General features: G+C 40.5%; 1 protein-coding gene across 1 annotated transcript in view; it reads right to left on the bottom strand.

Moving 5' to 3' along the window:
- Positions 1-16,693, bottom strand: part of ddb1 (damage-specific DNA binding protein 1) — a 55,651-nt gene that overhangs the window by 20,497 nt on the left and 18,461 nt on the right. Inside the window, exons 10-18 of the mRNA XM_061065771.1 lie at positions 15,590-15,692; positions 14,803-14,878; positions 14,617-14,725; positions 10,749-10,927; positions 6,772-6,935; positions 4,075-4,182; positions 1,298-1,505; positions 953-1,048; positions 96-207 (exon numbers count right to left, since the gene is read on the bottom strand). Of these exons, the coding sequence (XP_060921754.1) occupies positions 96-207; positions 953-1,048; positions 1,298-1,505; positions 4,075-4,182; positions 6,772-6,935; positions 10,749-10,927; positions 14,617-14,725; positions 14,803-14,878; positions 15,590-15,692 (1,155 nt within the window). The remainder of the gene's footprint in view (positions 1-95; positions 208-952; positions 1,049-1,297; positions 1,506-4,074; positions 4,183-6,771; positions 6,936-10,748; positions 10,928-14,616; positions 14,726-14,802; positions 14,879-15,589; positions 15,693-16,693) is intronic.

The raw sequence follows: 16,693 nt of genomic DNA, 5'->3' as shown, positions 1-16,693 counted from the left end.
TCTTAGTCAGCATGCCCGGTTAGATAAGAGCGCAAAAACAAACAAGCCTTTTGGGTGTTTCAGTTTCCCAAAACACAAACATGGGGCTACAGTACCTGAGTGCTCGCGCTGGGGCGCACAGCAGATGTGGTGCCGCTCACATCCTGGATCTCCACCCGGCTGGACAGAACCCCGAAACACTGCGAAACCTCCTGATAACAGATCCGCCTGTAGGGGAGTGAGCAGAGGGAGAGAAGGAAAGGGAAGATGCAGGTAAATATTAAATGGGGTTGCTGGTTTAGACGCCCCTTGTACAGAGGCTACAGTCCTCATTGCACTAGTTGCAGATTTGAATCCCTATCCTGAAGCTTTCCGGTGCATGCCATCCCCCCCTTCTCTCTTCCCTCATTTTCTGTCTCTCTATATCTTTCCTGTCAAAGCCCCAAGCACATTACACACACTGTTGACACTTCACTTTAGGTTGCTTTATCTTACTATCTTACGTTTTACCCGCATATCAGCTTCATCTCTGTGGCACATGTATGGCCACATTATATTAATCAGCATAACGTCATCCTGGGAATCCTGGGAATCATGGGGCACGTTTGGAGCGCTACATAAATGACTGTCTTGCCTCGCACTGCCAAGAGAGCCAAGATGCACATTAGTCATATGCTAGGCCACTTTTTCCATGCAACATTGACATTTTCCATTATTGCAGACACATCAGTGTCTGGTCATGATGCCCTTTAAAACATTTTGACAACAAGGAAGGGAATATAAAGTTATCCTGCAGTTATTTGACTAAAAAACCAGTTGGTGAAAGTAGCCCAAATCAGAGCAAACAGACAAAGTCACTGCAAATATGAAGAGCACACGGTTCATTTACACAGATGATGGGTATGAAATGTTCCTTTGAAGGTCAATTCTAACTCTTTTTTTTTTTTTTTTTTTTTTGGACAAGCAGACTGACCTGGGAGACTCGTAGAGGGGAACGGTGCGAATGTGGAGTTTCTGGATCTCGTCGATGGTGCCGATGGTCAGGGTGCTGTTGTTGGCCAGAGCCAGACTGTAAAATACACAAGATGCACATAAGTAAGAGGGTAAAACAGAACAAACTTATCCTCCAACTTCATATCAAAGGAAAGATTGATTGAATGCATTACTCTAAGAGATCATCTGAGCAGACAGTGTTTGATGATAAAAACAAAGGAAAGTGAGGCTTGCATTTTTCTGAACACTTCAAAGCCCCAGAAGGAAAACATAAAAGAACAAAAGTTTCCTTTAAGACAAAGAAACCCCTGCAGACGGAGCCTACCTGTCGGGATAGCCCTCAGAGTTGAGTGGGCACATGTAGTTGACCTCCTTGAGGTTGACGTTGGAGAAGACCAGCTTGTGGTTGGACGAGTAGATGACTGTCGGTCGGTCGGAGCAGGCGAAGACGTTAGAGGTGGACAGGGATCTGAAGGTCCTCAGCACGGTGGGCTGGGTGCCGAGAGTGACTTTCTTACGCTCGCTCAAGGCGCCTGGGGGGAGGAAATAAGATGTTAAAAAATGTTAAAAAATAAGTTCAACAGAAGTTTAAAAAGGTGGGTATACTGATCTTATTGGGGTCAAAATGAACACTTGACAAGCACATATAGTGAATAAAGTTTGTTCTTTTTATGCAGTTCTATCACCATTTTGATGTTCTTGTGGATGCACTCTGCACACACCTGAGACCTGCATGAAAGAATCTTCCTTTCTTATGTTTCTCCATTAATATATTTAGGCTTTTCAGTAAATGAGTGTGACTTTAGGCTTAAAAAACCTTCTGTTATTTGGCTTGTGATGCCCTTATTTTTCCTGCATTCTGACCACATCGAGTGACTGTGAAGTGATCAAAACAAATCAAAATTAATGAGTACATTTATATGCACACTAATGTCCTCGCAGGGGAGTTCATGATTGAATTCAGAACAAGATGTTTACAAGGAACAAAAATTACCTGATTATATTCCTAACCCTCATAATCATAACATCTGCAGCTCTTGCAGGGGAGGTCCTGGAGGGGAGGATTTGAGCTTTCTCAACTGATTACTTGTTTTGTGAGGTTAGGCCATATACTAAAAGGGTCAAACGGCTCTTCTTCTAAATCTGAAAATGTTCATGGAGTGAGCTGAGTGAGCCGTCCTGCTGGGTAATGAGAGAGAATACCAAGCATACGGAGGTCAGCACTAATTTCCTCTTGAATTTTAAAACCTAAAAGAGATGGTACTGTGAGTATTTATTTTAAAATTCACTTTACTCTATTTGTAAAAATATATTTTTCTTTCAAACATCTGTTCATGAGTCAAAAAAAGAGACAGTAAAGTTGGCTTTAGTTAGAACACACAGTGATTCAATAAAGCAGCAATTAAAAAAAATAACTGTTCCAAGGCATTAAACTTGTCAAATTCAATTTCCTTTTTACACAGAGTAATGAACAGTTTGTCAAAAAAAACCTCTATGTTTTCTGTGGCTCTCAGCTTTATAACCTTAAATGATGTCCCCTGGGTATCTTGACTTTACCATGAATCATGTTCCCATGTGCTGACTGCGCATGTTGCCTGTTACAACTGCTCTTCAACTCCGATAAGGTATTTCTGATTCTGACTCTGGGTCTATGTCGCAACATTTTTAATACTGACCCTCCATCACAAACCCTGATGTGAGGAGTCGAGTCTTTAGTAAATTATAAAAAGTCTTTAAAAGGAAGAATGTGCGACTTTTTGATCCAGTAGATGTCGCCTTTAAGCACCAGCATGAAACCAAAACAATTTTCTGTGTGGCGACACCTCCACCATACTAAAGCCTCGATCTCCTCCAGCGACACACCTCCAACCCCTCTCCCCTCACATATGCATGAAGGAGTTATCAAAAGGAACGCACCATAATTTAAGCATCATTAAGCAGAAGCGGCGGACAATGTTGTCCTTGGTTCGGGCTGCACTTGCCTGTGGGCTGTATTGTTTTGTTAGCGGGCTAATGTTAGCACACTTCAGTTAGCTCGTAGCTACACATTGGACGTAAATTTACACTGAATGAGCGCGATCTAAAAACGCTTACATGACTTTCAAATAAGTAGTGAGTATGTTATTCTTTTTTCTCTAGTCCTCGACTTAAACAGCTTTTATACAGAAGGGGAGGAGTCAGTCGTCCCGTCCATCTAAACATGATGTAAACACTTCCTCTTTTTTCCAACTTTAACCAACAAGACTACATAATGTTACACACTGACAGCCAATAAAAGCACCAACAAAGATCTTAATCATCAGCTCCCTCCAGGTGTAAAGAACCTATAAAGACCTACCGTAACAGAGTTGAGGATTTATCAGCTAAAGGAAGAGACGGAGCAATTTCCCTCGGCTGGTAAAAACTATACAGGGTTAAAAATGTTGATTACTGGACGTACTCCAAATGAATACTTTTAGCAACCCTGTTGCCAAGAAGTACTATAAAGTAGCTTAGAATCGTCAATGTGGTCTCCAGCTCCCGAGAGACCAAATTAGAAAAATGAGTTATTTCAGCTTTGATTGGCAGATCAAAAGCTGAAAAGTTTAGAGTTGACTTATTCCCATGAGGTGGTGCACAGCAAGTTTAAAACAAATAAAAAAATATCAATACACATCATTACTTCCCAAGGAAGATTGGCGGCTTCCCAAACCGGAGTGTTTAAGTGTTTGTATATGAGAGAGCAACATGAAAGGTTTGACAACGTGTTTGAATTAAACTGTATATTTTGAACAGGAGTAAGTTTTTTCTGGCAGTTGCAACAGCTCAGGTGTTCTATCTCTGAAATCACAACGTTTGATTGCATCACGGAAATCTCGTTCTGCAGTCAAACAGGAAACACAGACTCGCAGTAGTTTCTCCACACTGAAGAGTTTCTCCACAATAACATCCAAATGTAGAGCTGGCAGTTATGCAATTCTCCGTGAAATTCTTCTCCGAAAATGAAAAATGTTCTCAGACGGCTGCCTGTGGCCTTGCCCGGAGGACAGCAACAGTCTGAGAAGTTAGAAGAGCTTTAATGTAAAGTGATGTAGCGACGGTGGGTTGTGAAAAAGAACCTACCAGTCTGCAGGTCCAGGCCAAAGTAGAAGAGCGCGCCGTCTCCCAGAGCGCACAGCAGGTAGTAGCTGCCTTCGAAGGTGGTCATTAGGATTGAGCGAGGGATGATCTCTGAGGGAACACACACACAGGCAGATGATTTATTCTCCTTGTTGTCTGGAGTCACAGGTTCATGGATAAACACCGAAGTGATAAATGTCTGCAAAAATGTCTTTGTCAGAAAAATCAATAAGGGTTATTGGCCCGGCTGGCTGGTAACTTTTTTAGAAAAACATTTAAATGCTGCAGGATAAATATAAAGTCTTCTGTCTTCTCCGTTTCCCAAAAGAACCCTGGATTGTCCGACTGCGGGCCAATTACATCAAAACAGCATTGGCTCTGATTAAAGGCTTGCTGGCTGACTCTATACAAAACAGCAGTGTTAGAAATGTGGCTTCTAGAAAGGTTGCATGTTTCCATGGTAATGTTCACCAGTTATTATGAGGAAGTGAGCCAAGCTATTAAAAATACAATCATTAAGGCTGGCTCCAAGTTAAAAATAAAAACCTCTTCTCAATCATAATTTAAAATCATTTAAATCCACAGAACTAACACATAAAGTGAAGCCGCTCAATGTGCCAGTGCTTCCAATGACAGAGCTAAAAATACCGACACTAAGGGCAGCAAGCAAGCTTATAATGTTGAGGTTCCCTGTTTTTTACCAGTACGCCGTTACACCGTCCTTGTTAGGGCAGTGAGCGAGAGAGAGAGGAGCTTGCTGAGTTTGAGCAGCTGTCAGTCAAACATGTTTGGATAATACTGCGTGACAGTGGGTAAGAGTGTGGAAATCCTCCTCATGGATGCAGCAGGCTAATTGGAGAGTGAGAGTTCTGTCTTCGCCTGGTTCACCCTGCTCTGAAACTTTGTCTCCAGTGACTGCTGACTTTTTGATAAGTTTAACCAAAAGGCAGTCAAAGTCCTGTCTTGCATATTTCAACGCTCGCAGTTTAAACACTTTAAGGGTCTAAATGGGAGCGCTAAATGCATTTTGGTTGAGAGCATATTTAATGTTCAAGTACACATCTAGAATATATTAAAAAAACGAGGAACTTCATGGGGGGATGAAATTTACATCATATATAATCTATTTCAGGTACTACTACACTATGAGGACCCATTACCTGGGCGTATATGTGAATAGTTCTTCATTATATCCACAGCAAAGGGTAGCAAAGTCCACACATTAAATTGAATTATTTAAGTCCTGCAATAAAACAGAAAGGGGAATTCGCCGTCACAGTTTTCCCAGGCATTAGGTGCAGAGTGCTTGTTGGCCCGGGGCTGCAGAAAGGTTACTGATCCCATGTGGATTCATGACATTTAAATGGGCTGAAAGGTGTTTTTTTTTCTTCCTACCTTTTCACAGATCCATGCTAGCTGTTTCCATCCATTTGCACTCTGTTATGCAAAATAGAGATGCACTAATGTATCTGCCAAATATTAGCATTTGCAGATATTTGCCCTCGTGACTGACATCAGCCCATCGGCTAAAAAAGTGGCATGCACCGATGTCATTAGTGGAAGGGTGTCTGATGTGTGTCACAAATTAAATGCTGGAAATTGGGAAGTCACCCGTTGGACAAGCTCTCGTTTATTTTCATGCTCAAACATGAAAAAGAAAAACGTGTCGGCAGTGTGGGAGTCTCTGAGAAAGATCAGCGACATGCAGACCTGTAAGAGCGACATTTCAATATGAGGGACGACTAAAAAAACGATTTAAATACATCAAAGCTCATAGCTCATTTAGACACAGATATGAAGAAGTAGTGAAATTATCAGAATAGGCTAAATTACATTATCCTAATTATCAGTATCTGCTATGAATTTCACAATCTGTTAGCATATCTTATGCTAAACGAGGCTACCCGCCTGAAGGCTGAGATTTCATCTTTACGACACAAACATTTAAAAGCTGTCTTTTGTAGTCGATCTATAACCCGATTTCAGTCAGTAAAAGACCAATCCTGCTTTTGTATGATCATGTCAGGGCTGAATTTGGTATGTTTTACATCTTTGTTTTGACCATCTTTTCATTCAAAGTCATGATCGTCTCTGCCACCTTCAGCCTTCTGAGGAGAGAGGATCTCTGTTCAAAAGTCCTTGGACAGTGTTGCGTGACCAACCAGCAAACTTTATAATATGCTCTCTCTTTTTTCGCAGAAAATGGAAAGTTAGTGGGGGGGGGAGAGTCCATGTTATTGAATAAAGCCTTTTTTTTTTTCTTGTAAGACTTTAATATGAATGTCTCAATATCTTTAAAACTGAGTTTCTTTGAATTCAATACCAAAGAAAAGGAGACATTTTACTTTGAAATAATGTGTCTAAGGTCAAGTGAGAATTAAACTGCACGCCCTCTCCTGTCCTGTATTCAGGCTGTGGCTTTCTAAGTGCTACTGAGCACTGAATGACAGAGACAATTCTGCCTTTATGTGCAAAGATTTTGTGGTGGGTGTTCAAATGCTTTCAGAGAGAGCTTTTGTTGGGTTAGAAATTAATTATTATTTTTTCTATCTGTGAAGCCCATTAAGAGCTTGAATGTGCTATGTGCTAAAAAAGTGTCACCTGACTTGATATTATCTGCATCGACTTTTCTCTCTGACACCAGCTAATACCAGCTTTCCTTTTCTCCTGTCAGTGCCTAGTGCCTCTCTTTTCTCTCACCTCCTCCCAGCATCTCCTTGTGCAGGGCCGTGAAGCAGGGCAGTTTGAGCACACGGGCGGAGATGTCGGTCCAGAGTCCCACGGCGCAGAGTGGTGACTCACCGCCTCCCTCCCCCAGAGGTGTGATGTCCAGACAGGCCACCTCGTGCTCCATCTCTGTGGTGCTGATGGGAGATTAGAGGGCATGAGAAAAACAGTAACAAGCTGCCCTTCACATTGTGGGAAATGTGACAGGGTAAGGTTGAGACGCACAGCGGAACAAAAGGACTACTGGCGTTCATGTGTGAAGTGAAACAGTGCACAAGCTCTAATTGAACTTATTCTCATGTGATTTGCAAATTTAGAAATGTTTGACAGGAATTTTGAGAGCCGAGCTGTGAGTTCACACAGCCTGAAGACGACAGACGACGATCTGTTTGATACCGCTCCACTTTTTAAATCACATGTTAGATATTCTATTATTCAGCATTTCAAAATAAAAATGGTTAGGCTTTTATTTTGAATTTGTGTACCGTCTTAAGCTGAGATAACTTTACTTGCTGTTTGAATTGAACCCTGCTTTTATTTTGAAATAAAGTTAGGACCTTCTGGTAGATCAAAAGTTACGACATTAACTCATTCTCCGTAAGTGGAACTCGTTAGGAATTTAAAAAGTAGATAAAAACAGCAAAAAAGGAACGGTACAAGAGTGAAATTTTTGATGAAATGAGCAGTCTGAGAGTTTTGTAAATCGAAATGAAACATAGATGCAGAGGTGTCATTCTTTTCCATCACTGTGACTACAGGGAGACACTGCGGAGGCTTATCTACGGTGCTCCTAAAGGGACAAAATAATGTGATTAATCACAATCAAAAATTATTCACGCAATCATTTCAGACCTAAATTAATCACAATGAACTAGTTAATGCTGACAGCCCTACTTTAGATATTTAGATTTCAACTAAAATGGCCCTGATAGGCTGTTAAATCCATGCTTTGGGTGAGTGGACACATTCAGCACAGGAATCAAGCAAGGTTCCATTTAGTCATTTGTGATGTATCAGTGAATTCAATATTTTCAAACATCAGTAACCATACTGATTAGCATGACTTGATATACATCCAGGAACAGTAGCTCATTGATGTTTGCCAAACTTTACTTCACAGCAGCAGTGAGTCACTTCACTCTGTCTCCTTCATCGTGTCGTCATTTATCATCACCCACAGGCTGAAGACAAACACTGTGCTTCAAGGAGGCCTGGTGGCCATTCTTTGCAGGCTGTATGTATTACTCTGAAAAATTATATATATTTTTGAGTTTCCTGGACTTTTTTTTTTTAGAACTCCTGTAAAAAAAAACAAAAAAAAAAACAACTGTCTTTTTTTTGGCAGTACTGGCACAAAGACAGCCGCAGGGGTAAACCATAAGAACAACATCACAGAGATATAATAAAAAAGTGAGACTTGACGGTTCAACTGCACTTTTCACTCTGGACTTCAGAAATGAGATGCAAATCCCTTATCTCAACCTTTACTGCATATCAGGGAGGAAGAGATTAAATTAAGGGAAAGATAGTGAAGGAAAATAACATCACAAGAAAGCTGTGACTCAGAGGTAAAGTTGCTGAACTATCGGGAATACACTAAAATGATGTTTGATTAATTAAACTTTCAATCGATGGTTCTGTTGGGTATTGTCCAAGCACAGTATGTACGATTCTTCCCTGCTGTTATATCACATTAACTAATTAATATACCGACAATTCTATCAGGCGGACCACTTTGTTATAAGTTGAAGTAAGACATCTTGTCTGTTTCCAAACAAGGCACAGAGAAAATCTCTGCAGCAGACTTATGTCTGCACTACTTCACTTGGAGAGCAGCTACAGCGTTGTAACCCTCATGCTACAAGGCAACCTTTCAGAGATCACAGCCAAGGAGACAACTGAAGGAAAGATGCTTTGTTTTTTTTTACTCCTCAGCGTTTCTGCACCTACAAGTGTTACCGCCACAGCCAGCAAGCAGATGAAGTGTTTTTATAGATTCATCAATCGTGAAAAAAGGAGTTTAAAAATTGTGAGTCAGCTGGTCCTCGGTGGCCTTTCTCTGTCAGATACTAACTGCCAACTCAAGAGAGCAGTGACAGTCCACAGCTCAGCAGGTGGTGTTTATGCATTTAACACTTTAAATAGAAATAGAATCCTAATAAAACCAGGTGAAGCGCATACACATGAAATTACAAATAAGTGGGAAATATCATATCTATATCCTTTGTATGTGTACCACACAATCTGACTCAATCGTAGGTGTCTCTTATCATGTGACTGTCAGACGGTCATATTTGGCATCAACCCCCCTGCTTAAATTTAAGAACTACTGAAGCTGTACACCAGCAGAACCTCTGAAGTCCTCTGATCAGGGTCTGCTGTTGTTTCTTAAACCAGAGTGGAAACATTAGGACACTGTACTTAAGAGGCTGTAGCTCAAAAAACTTCAGAACCGTCTCCCATTAAAACTAAGAACTGTGGACACTGAGTACATTCTTAAAAAGCAGCCTAGAAACCATCTGCTTAGATTTGTCTGTCTGCTTTTATGGAATTGCATATATTTTAATGTCTGTCTGACTTTCCTTTTAATCATTTATTGTGAAGCATTTTTAACATCTGTTCTTTAAAAATGTTTCATAATTTAGTATTTTAATTAATTTAATTTAATTTTATATACTAATACACCTCGAGGGAATTTTAACTTTTCACTGTGTTATTTTTGTGAGGCCTGCGACACGTATACATAGAGAGGCCTGAAATACACTCAAGCACACACAGGACCTATAGACATTAATGGTCAGAGTGAGGGTGCTGCACGGGGTTGGTGCTCCATCCCTGTGCAACTTACTTGTTAAAGAATGGTTTGACAAAGAGAGGATTTGATGATTTTGCATGCAGTGAGTCAAAGGGTCAATGCCACTGCTGTGACTGTATGGTATATATGAAGCTGGGGTCAGTTGCAGGTTAGCTCAGCTGGCACAAATTTAGAAGGTATGAGAAACAGTGAGTCCAAAACTCCACCAAGTACCAGACAATGTATTTACCACCAAGTAGAAGCGTCAAACACATTTCACCTCACTTTGCTAACAGTGTCGAGCGTTACTTGTGAAACAGCAGTGAACTGACACATTACTGTTCGATTGCCCCTTTCTTGGACTGTCATGTTTGTTGACCAATTTTGATTGTGTGCACCAGACAGAACTAGCATTTTTTTTCAAGTTTCTTTAATTTGCTACCGGTTTGAGCTTCAGAATGACCGCACAGTCATGAGAGTAGTCTGGTAACTGCTGAACCAACCATCACAGATACGGTGAAACGGTCTGAGAAATACAGTTAGCTTTTACCACAATATCAACATCCTGTTCTAAGTAATAACTGTCTTGAAGCCCCCAGTTTGGCATTTGGAGCCGGAAGAGGCCACACTATATGGATTAGAGGGTGGATACTAATGAGGTCAATTCCAGTGACTTAAATTATCTGTAGTGACACCTACTAGACTGCTAGCTCAAAGTACATAACTCTAAGGCATAATAAGATGCCAACAGTGATTTATAAATTTGGGCCCTGTGCAGCTATCATGAATGGCCAAATCTGCTGAAAAGTTGAGATATATAGCATTGACCTCCATGGGTTTTAACTCGATTTTAGAGTCAGACCAAGAGTTCATTTGAGGACCTGCGGGTTTCAGCGCTTTAACATCAGCTTCATTCTTAAGCCTTTGAGGTTGTTACTTGATCTACACAAAATGTACTGTTGTCGATGTTACAAGATATAGATATCTGTATGATGTATGATTCCAAAGGCTTACAGCATGACCTTCGTTTGCAGAGCAGTTCGATATTGAAAGTAAATCCCCAATTCAGTGTTAAATGTAAAATGTTTCTGAATAATCAGACAGTTGACAATGAGTCTATCCTTTGAGGGTGTGTGTGTGTTTATCTGTGTCCTACCTGATCTGTTTGAGTTCTCCAGCCAGGATCTGCAGGTAGTAAAGAGCCCTTCCCACAGCAAGCACCACCTGAGTGTGGTTACAGGCCGCCACGCTGATGTTCCTGCCCTGTGGCTCCTTCCATTCACTCACTAAAGCCTTGCTCTCCTGAAGCACCAGGCGCACAGAGCCTGATGTGATCTGGAGGCACACAGAGATTTCCCCTGTTATTGTTTAGCACAGTGTTTGAGTAAATCAAGTTACAGTGCTGAGATAGGAAACTGTTTCCAAGAGAATCCCATTATTAATATGTTGTTTTGAGCCGTTAAGGTGTTCACACATATTTGACGTATTTCTGTAAATGAAAAAGTGGAGAGACCCGAGAGAAGATAAATTACTTAACATTTAATCTATTCCATCTACTTCAATTCTGGTGCGTTTAAGTTCTTCAGCCTTCAGTTAATGTTTAAAAAGGGACACTTTCAGTAATCCTGGTGGAGCTCAAACTGATGTTCATAAGGAGAGCGAGTTTGAGTTTTGAGTTTGACAGTATGAAGGCTGCAATGACATTTTGAAACCATTACTGAATTTAAAAGCATTCATGGAAAATACAGCTCTTCAATCACTGCACTAATGTTTAGAGCCCGACCGATTTATAGGCCAATATTAGCATATCCAGTGACTATCAGTATTGGCTACTTTTATTGCAGATATGTGCTGATATTACTAGATTTATTCACCAGTCAAACAGCCTTTCATTTGAGTCTCACTGTAATACACTAGCAGTTCTTTTTCACAAACAGAGTGTGCTATATGGATTACAACAAGCACCATCACTCTCGTCTCCAGAGAGTCAAGCAGCAATGCACGTACATGTAAAGTTACTTTCCAGATGAGTGACCATCTTGACTTAATTTAATATCTTTTCCACAAGTGTTTGATAACTGCATTTGAACATAGAGCTAAGAAAGACATCAGCCGATATAAAAAATCCCAAATATCGGTCGGGCCCTACTAATGTTAAGAAATATGGCTTGAAAGAAAAAAAGATGCAGTACATTAGTGCAGGATGTGTTTCATTAGATATCCATTTAATGAAACAGCAAACACAAGATGTTTTCAAGTCCTATTAATTTTGTTATAGAAGTTAATTTGATGGCATCTGTGTTGCCTTTACAAAGGAGTGTGTGTACTTGATGAAAGCCCCTCAGGTTATGGAGAAACACACACCTATCTAAAATGTAACGACGTGATTGGGTGAGCCATACAGCGGCAGAGGTATCATTTACAACAGTCACACTATAAATGGAAGTGTTTCACTGTTGGAGAGATGATATTATATGGAGGTGCAGTGAAATGTGAAACCAGAGGACTGTATATTTCTAATATTATGGAATCTTAATGGAGTCCTTGAAAGCAGTTATGAAGATGATATAGCCCAGAGTCTGCAGCCTGTTTATGTTGTTGTATTGAATATCAAAAGCATACATAAACAGTAAAAATCTGACATCTTGTTGTGAAGTTAAGTGAAGACATCTTTTCACACGGGTTAAGTTTTATATCCGAAACACACAGTTGGGGAACAGCTAGTGTCCAAACACCTGGGGAGGTTATTTTGTCAAACAAGACTAAGAGCCCACAGCAGCTTTAGTGGCTGTGTGAGGCTGTTCTTAAGCACTGCGGTGCTTCCAGCTGAATGCAAACATCAGGGTGCTAACGTGCTCAGAATGCTGACATGCCTTACAGCAGGTAAAATGTTGAACAAGAAGTTTATAAAGTGTTTTTTACCATTTAATAAGTTAAGAAAGTTAGCGTATTTACATCTCCTAATTAGCACAACACAAATAGTACAGCTAGGGCTGATGGGAACGTTTTTATCTTTGGAGCTATTTGGTATGTATTAGTCTATTATTGACAATGTTTTACTATGTATACTGAATATACTGGGTGCACTTTGTAAGTACAGGTGGATCAGCCGGTGTTGGCTGATCTGTGTTTTTTTCTACCTGATCTACCCGTCTGTTTCTACACTACATCTGCCACTTTAACGCTTTCTCTTGCATAAAATTAAACCCTATGTGTCTACCTCTTGATTCTTAAATTCTACTTTTATGATGCATCATGGTCCTGGGGGAGAAAAACAATATTTCACTGTGTATCTGTATATGGTTGACATTACAATTTTAAAAAAGGTGACATAATTGGAATTCTTGCTATTCTTGTAGAGACATTTCATTGAAAAAAATGTCTAGAAATCACTCTTCAGTAGGACCAGAGTGAAAGTCAGGGGAACCACAAAGTCAAAGGGACAATGAACAATTACTAACATGCATCTTCCTCGATCTTATTTTTCAAGTCCGACACAGTTTCGGCAGATGTTCATCATGAGTCTGTTCTTGCCCAAAGATTAATACCTCCTAAAGGAAGTTTTTTCTTGTCACTGTAACTTTTCTAAATATTGCTTAGTGCCCGTGCTGAATTAATGATGGGTCTTTGTAACATAGCACTAAGTAAGGTGTTTTACCTGCTCTTTTGTAAAGTGTCTTGAGGTGGTGCTATAGAAATAAAGACTGATTGATTGAGATTGAAAGAAAGCTTTTACTGTTCCCTCCTCAAGTTGATTTGAGTTGTTTCAGTCTGGACAACTAGAAACAAATACCACCATCCCTTGTTCTTAAAGCTGCACTAGTTTTTCCAAAGTTAAGGCAGGTAGATGTACATGTTAGCATAAAGTCAACAAAAGCACAAATGCGTTTCTTTTTTTTGGCTAACTATTAGGTCTTCTGGTCTTTTGGCTTAGTCTCAAACGCTCCCTGAGAAATATTACTTGTGCCTTTTTTTTCTCGATGTTCAGCATTTTATTAGCAGCTTATTTAGCCCTTTGCAGTTTTGTGTTGGATAGGTTGTGCACAGTCGGCTTCTTCCGGCTTGTTAGATAAAAATTGCGGGGTTAATTAGAGCGGCAAAGCCCAAGCTCACTGTCTATGTGCAGGACAGTGGACCAAAATAATGAGCTAAAATAAGGGCCAGGAGCCAAAGATTCATTTGTGTTGGGTTAAACAGTATGAGCAACCCTTTCATGTTGTATGGCGTCATTTGATTCACTGTTAGAATTAATACATTATGTGCATAATTTGCAAAGTGATTATAGGATGTTAAACTGATAAGATGAGACAATGAGAAAATCTAAAGCAGTGATGATTGTGATGACACCAGCCATGTAATCTACAAAAACTTAATTTTTGATCAAATCCACTCAAGGAAGAAGTAGCACGATCTAACTCGACAGCTGGAACCTTCAGTGCAAATTTAAGTGCAACTTTTAACAATTGAAAGTGACTTTATCTCAGGCAGGAAAGCAGGAGTCGTGTAAAAACAACAAGGAGATGAGCTGAAATGTAAAAGTGCATTCAGTGAAACAAGTCAGAGAGTTAATAAAATGTTCCAGCCTTTAAACACAAGCGTTGTTGTCATAACAGCCTTAAGATTAATGGTGCGGGGTCTAACAGTTGGCAGAATTCCCAGCAGGTTTCATCCTGGTTTTATAAAAGGCAGGCTAAAACTTGAATTTAGATGAAGTGCAATATTCATCTCCACCCAGTGTAAAATACATGAGGTCCTTTTGCGCCCTTCCTTTTCGCAGCTGCCCCTTTCAATCATGTATGACTCAGTTCCTGCAAAGTCTATCTTATTAAATGGAGAAAGGCCACAGTTGAATTATTAATTTCTCTAATTAAATTTGAATTTGTGAAATTAGATGCTACCCCTGCTTTGAATTGGGGTGTACAAAGTCAGCTAATTCAAAGAGAGCAGGGTCAGACTTCAAACGAGTATCGATGATCTAACAGTACACATATAACAGAAGTGTTTTCATGTGTGAGAATACGAACTTGGATGAGCTGTTGGTGCGCCACGTTGCCACAGTAAAATGTCTGCTGGTTGTCCACGAAGCCGGGGAGTTCAGTCTCCTCTACTTCCTCGCCGCTCAGCATCAACACTCTGAGGGAAACACACTCTTGAGATAAGATAACGACATTTGGAATTGACTCTACACTTATCAGGCGGGCTGCACTCACCGTGTTTGACCCACGAAAGACAGCACCAGCATGTCATCTGTCTCTCTCCCGGCCTCAGAGCGGAGCGGCCACAAACCTTTGAGTGAAAGTGTTGGGAAAAGTAACGTTACTAAATGCATCGTTCTGCGGCGCAAGACACCAAATATCCAGACAGCATTCCACTTGATCTTTAACTATACCATCCATCAAATGTTAACATTCTGGAAGACATACAGGTTGCTGATCCCTCTCAGAGAGCAATTGATTGGCTGAGTGAATAATTGCCTTTCATGAAGAGGCCAGGGGCAAGAAGCAGCAGCTGAGACTTTTAGGGCAGAGGCGGTCAATAAACAGCTGAAGCCTAACAAGTGCGAGCAGACCTGGACCTGGCCTGTGTCTCATTTAAGCCTTAGAGAAGTCTTTGGAGAGGAACCTCATTTTCTGAGATTAAGAGGTGTCTGCCATCATTACAGCTGATAGCATTCTTCAACTTGACAGTTTACTATTGCAGACACTGCAGTGCCCGTTGGTTTGCCTAATGAAAACAAATGTTTCCAAATTGGCAGTTGCTGTTCTTTTGAAGCCAACCGCGCCAAGACCTACGACTCCTGAGCCATCTGCCCAGACTCGCCTGCTGAGCGTAGACGAGCAACAGCTGACGACTTGGCAAGGTGAGGCAGATGCAGACAGATGTGCAGGTTGAAGTGGCATTACGTTAGCCAGCGAAGGATTAAAGTCAAGATAAAGTCAACCCTTGAGACAGATGCAGCGGAGGAGACGCAGACATTCACATACAGTGCACACAAACCTTTAATTCCTGGGAGGTCAATGCTGGCGTGCTCATGAATTCCAATGCCGTTGCGGATGATTCGAAGAGATCCCTCCTTGAATGCACCTGAGCAAGTCACCAGCTGAAAGCAGAAAAAAAAGACGTAAAGACATGAGCTTGGGGTCAATAAGAAGGGTCTGATGTTGTTAACCTTTTTTAAAGCACTGAAATGCAGCCAATCACTTTTCTCTAAATCATATTTGTAAATTGGAACATAGTTGTGTTTCTGCTCTCATCTGAGTAAAAAGTTTGATAACCAATTATTAGAAAGTCCGTTCTCTCCATCTTTTGCCTACTCCACTTTTCAGAAAATGTGTGCTCAAACAGGCTGTTTGGAGATTTTCCCTTTATGACATCACAAAGGGAAGTAACCCCTCCCCCACGTTGGTGACACTCCCACAGCTAGGTGTTTGTTCTGCCCTCTGAGTCTGCCTTCTCACCGTAAACAATAGGACATGGAGTGAGAAAGCCAAAGTCACCCAAGCCTTTCCAGAGAGGGGGCGTGGTCAGACACAGCTCATTTACATTTAAAGCTACAGACACAGAAGCAGCCTGTTCTGACATGGGTTTATAGACATGATCAAATACAGGATCATAGTGAATTATTTTGGCAAGACACTTCACAGACATGTTTTGGAGACCTCGGAGACTTATTTAAACTGGTTAAAAAGGAGGATAATATGTGACCTTTAAAACACCATAAAATTATGTGACAATAACATTCCTCATAGTTCTCACAAATTATTAATAGGTGGGTTGCTGAGTTTAAAGCAACATTGGCATAAGGAGTGTGATGGAAAAAAAAATATGTACAGCTAGTAAAATGATCAGTGAGGTTTTAAATACATGCTCAATTTGAGCTAACTTAGATGAGGTAAAAACAAAGGCCAAGAGTCCAAAGTCATCATCCCGTTTACACCAAAACACCAAGTCAAATTCCTTGTATGTGTAAATGTACTTGGCAATAACTCAGATTCGGGTTCTGATTTTTCTGACATTTTACAGAAACTTCTTTTTGGTCAAATTGAAGGATTTATCAATGTTTGTTGTTTTTTTTTCCAAAAGGGCTGCGACTATGAATTG

This window comes from Labrus mixtus, chromosome 1 (genome assembly GCF_963584025.1).
Source record: "Labrus mixtus chromosome 1, fLabMix1.1, whole genome shotgun sequence".
Classification (NCBI taxonomy): Eukaryota; Metazoa; Chordata; class Actinopteri; order Labriformes; family Labridae; genus Labrus; species Labrus mixtus.
Note: the sequence above shows the minus strand (reverse complement) of the source record. Positions and strands in the feature narration are given on the sequence as shown.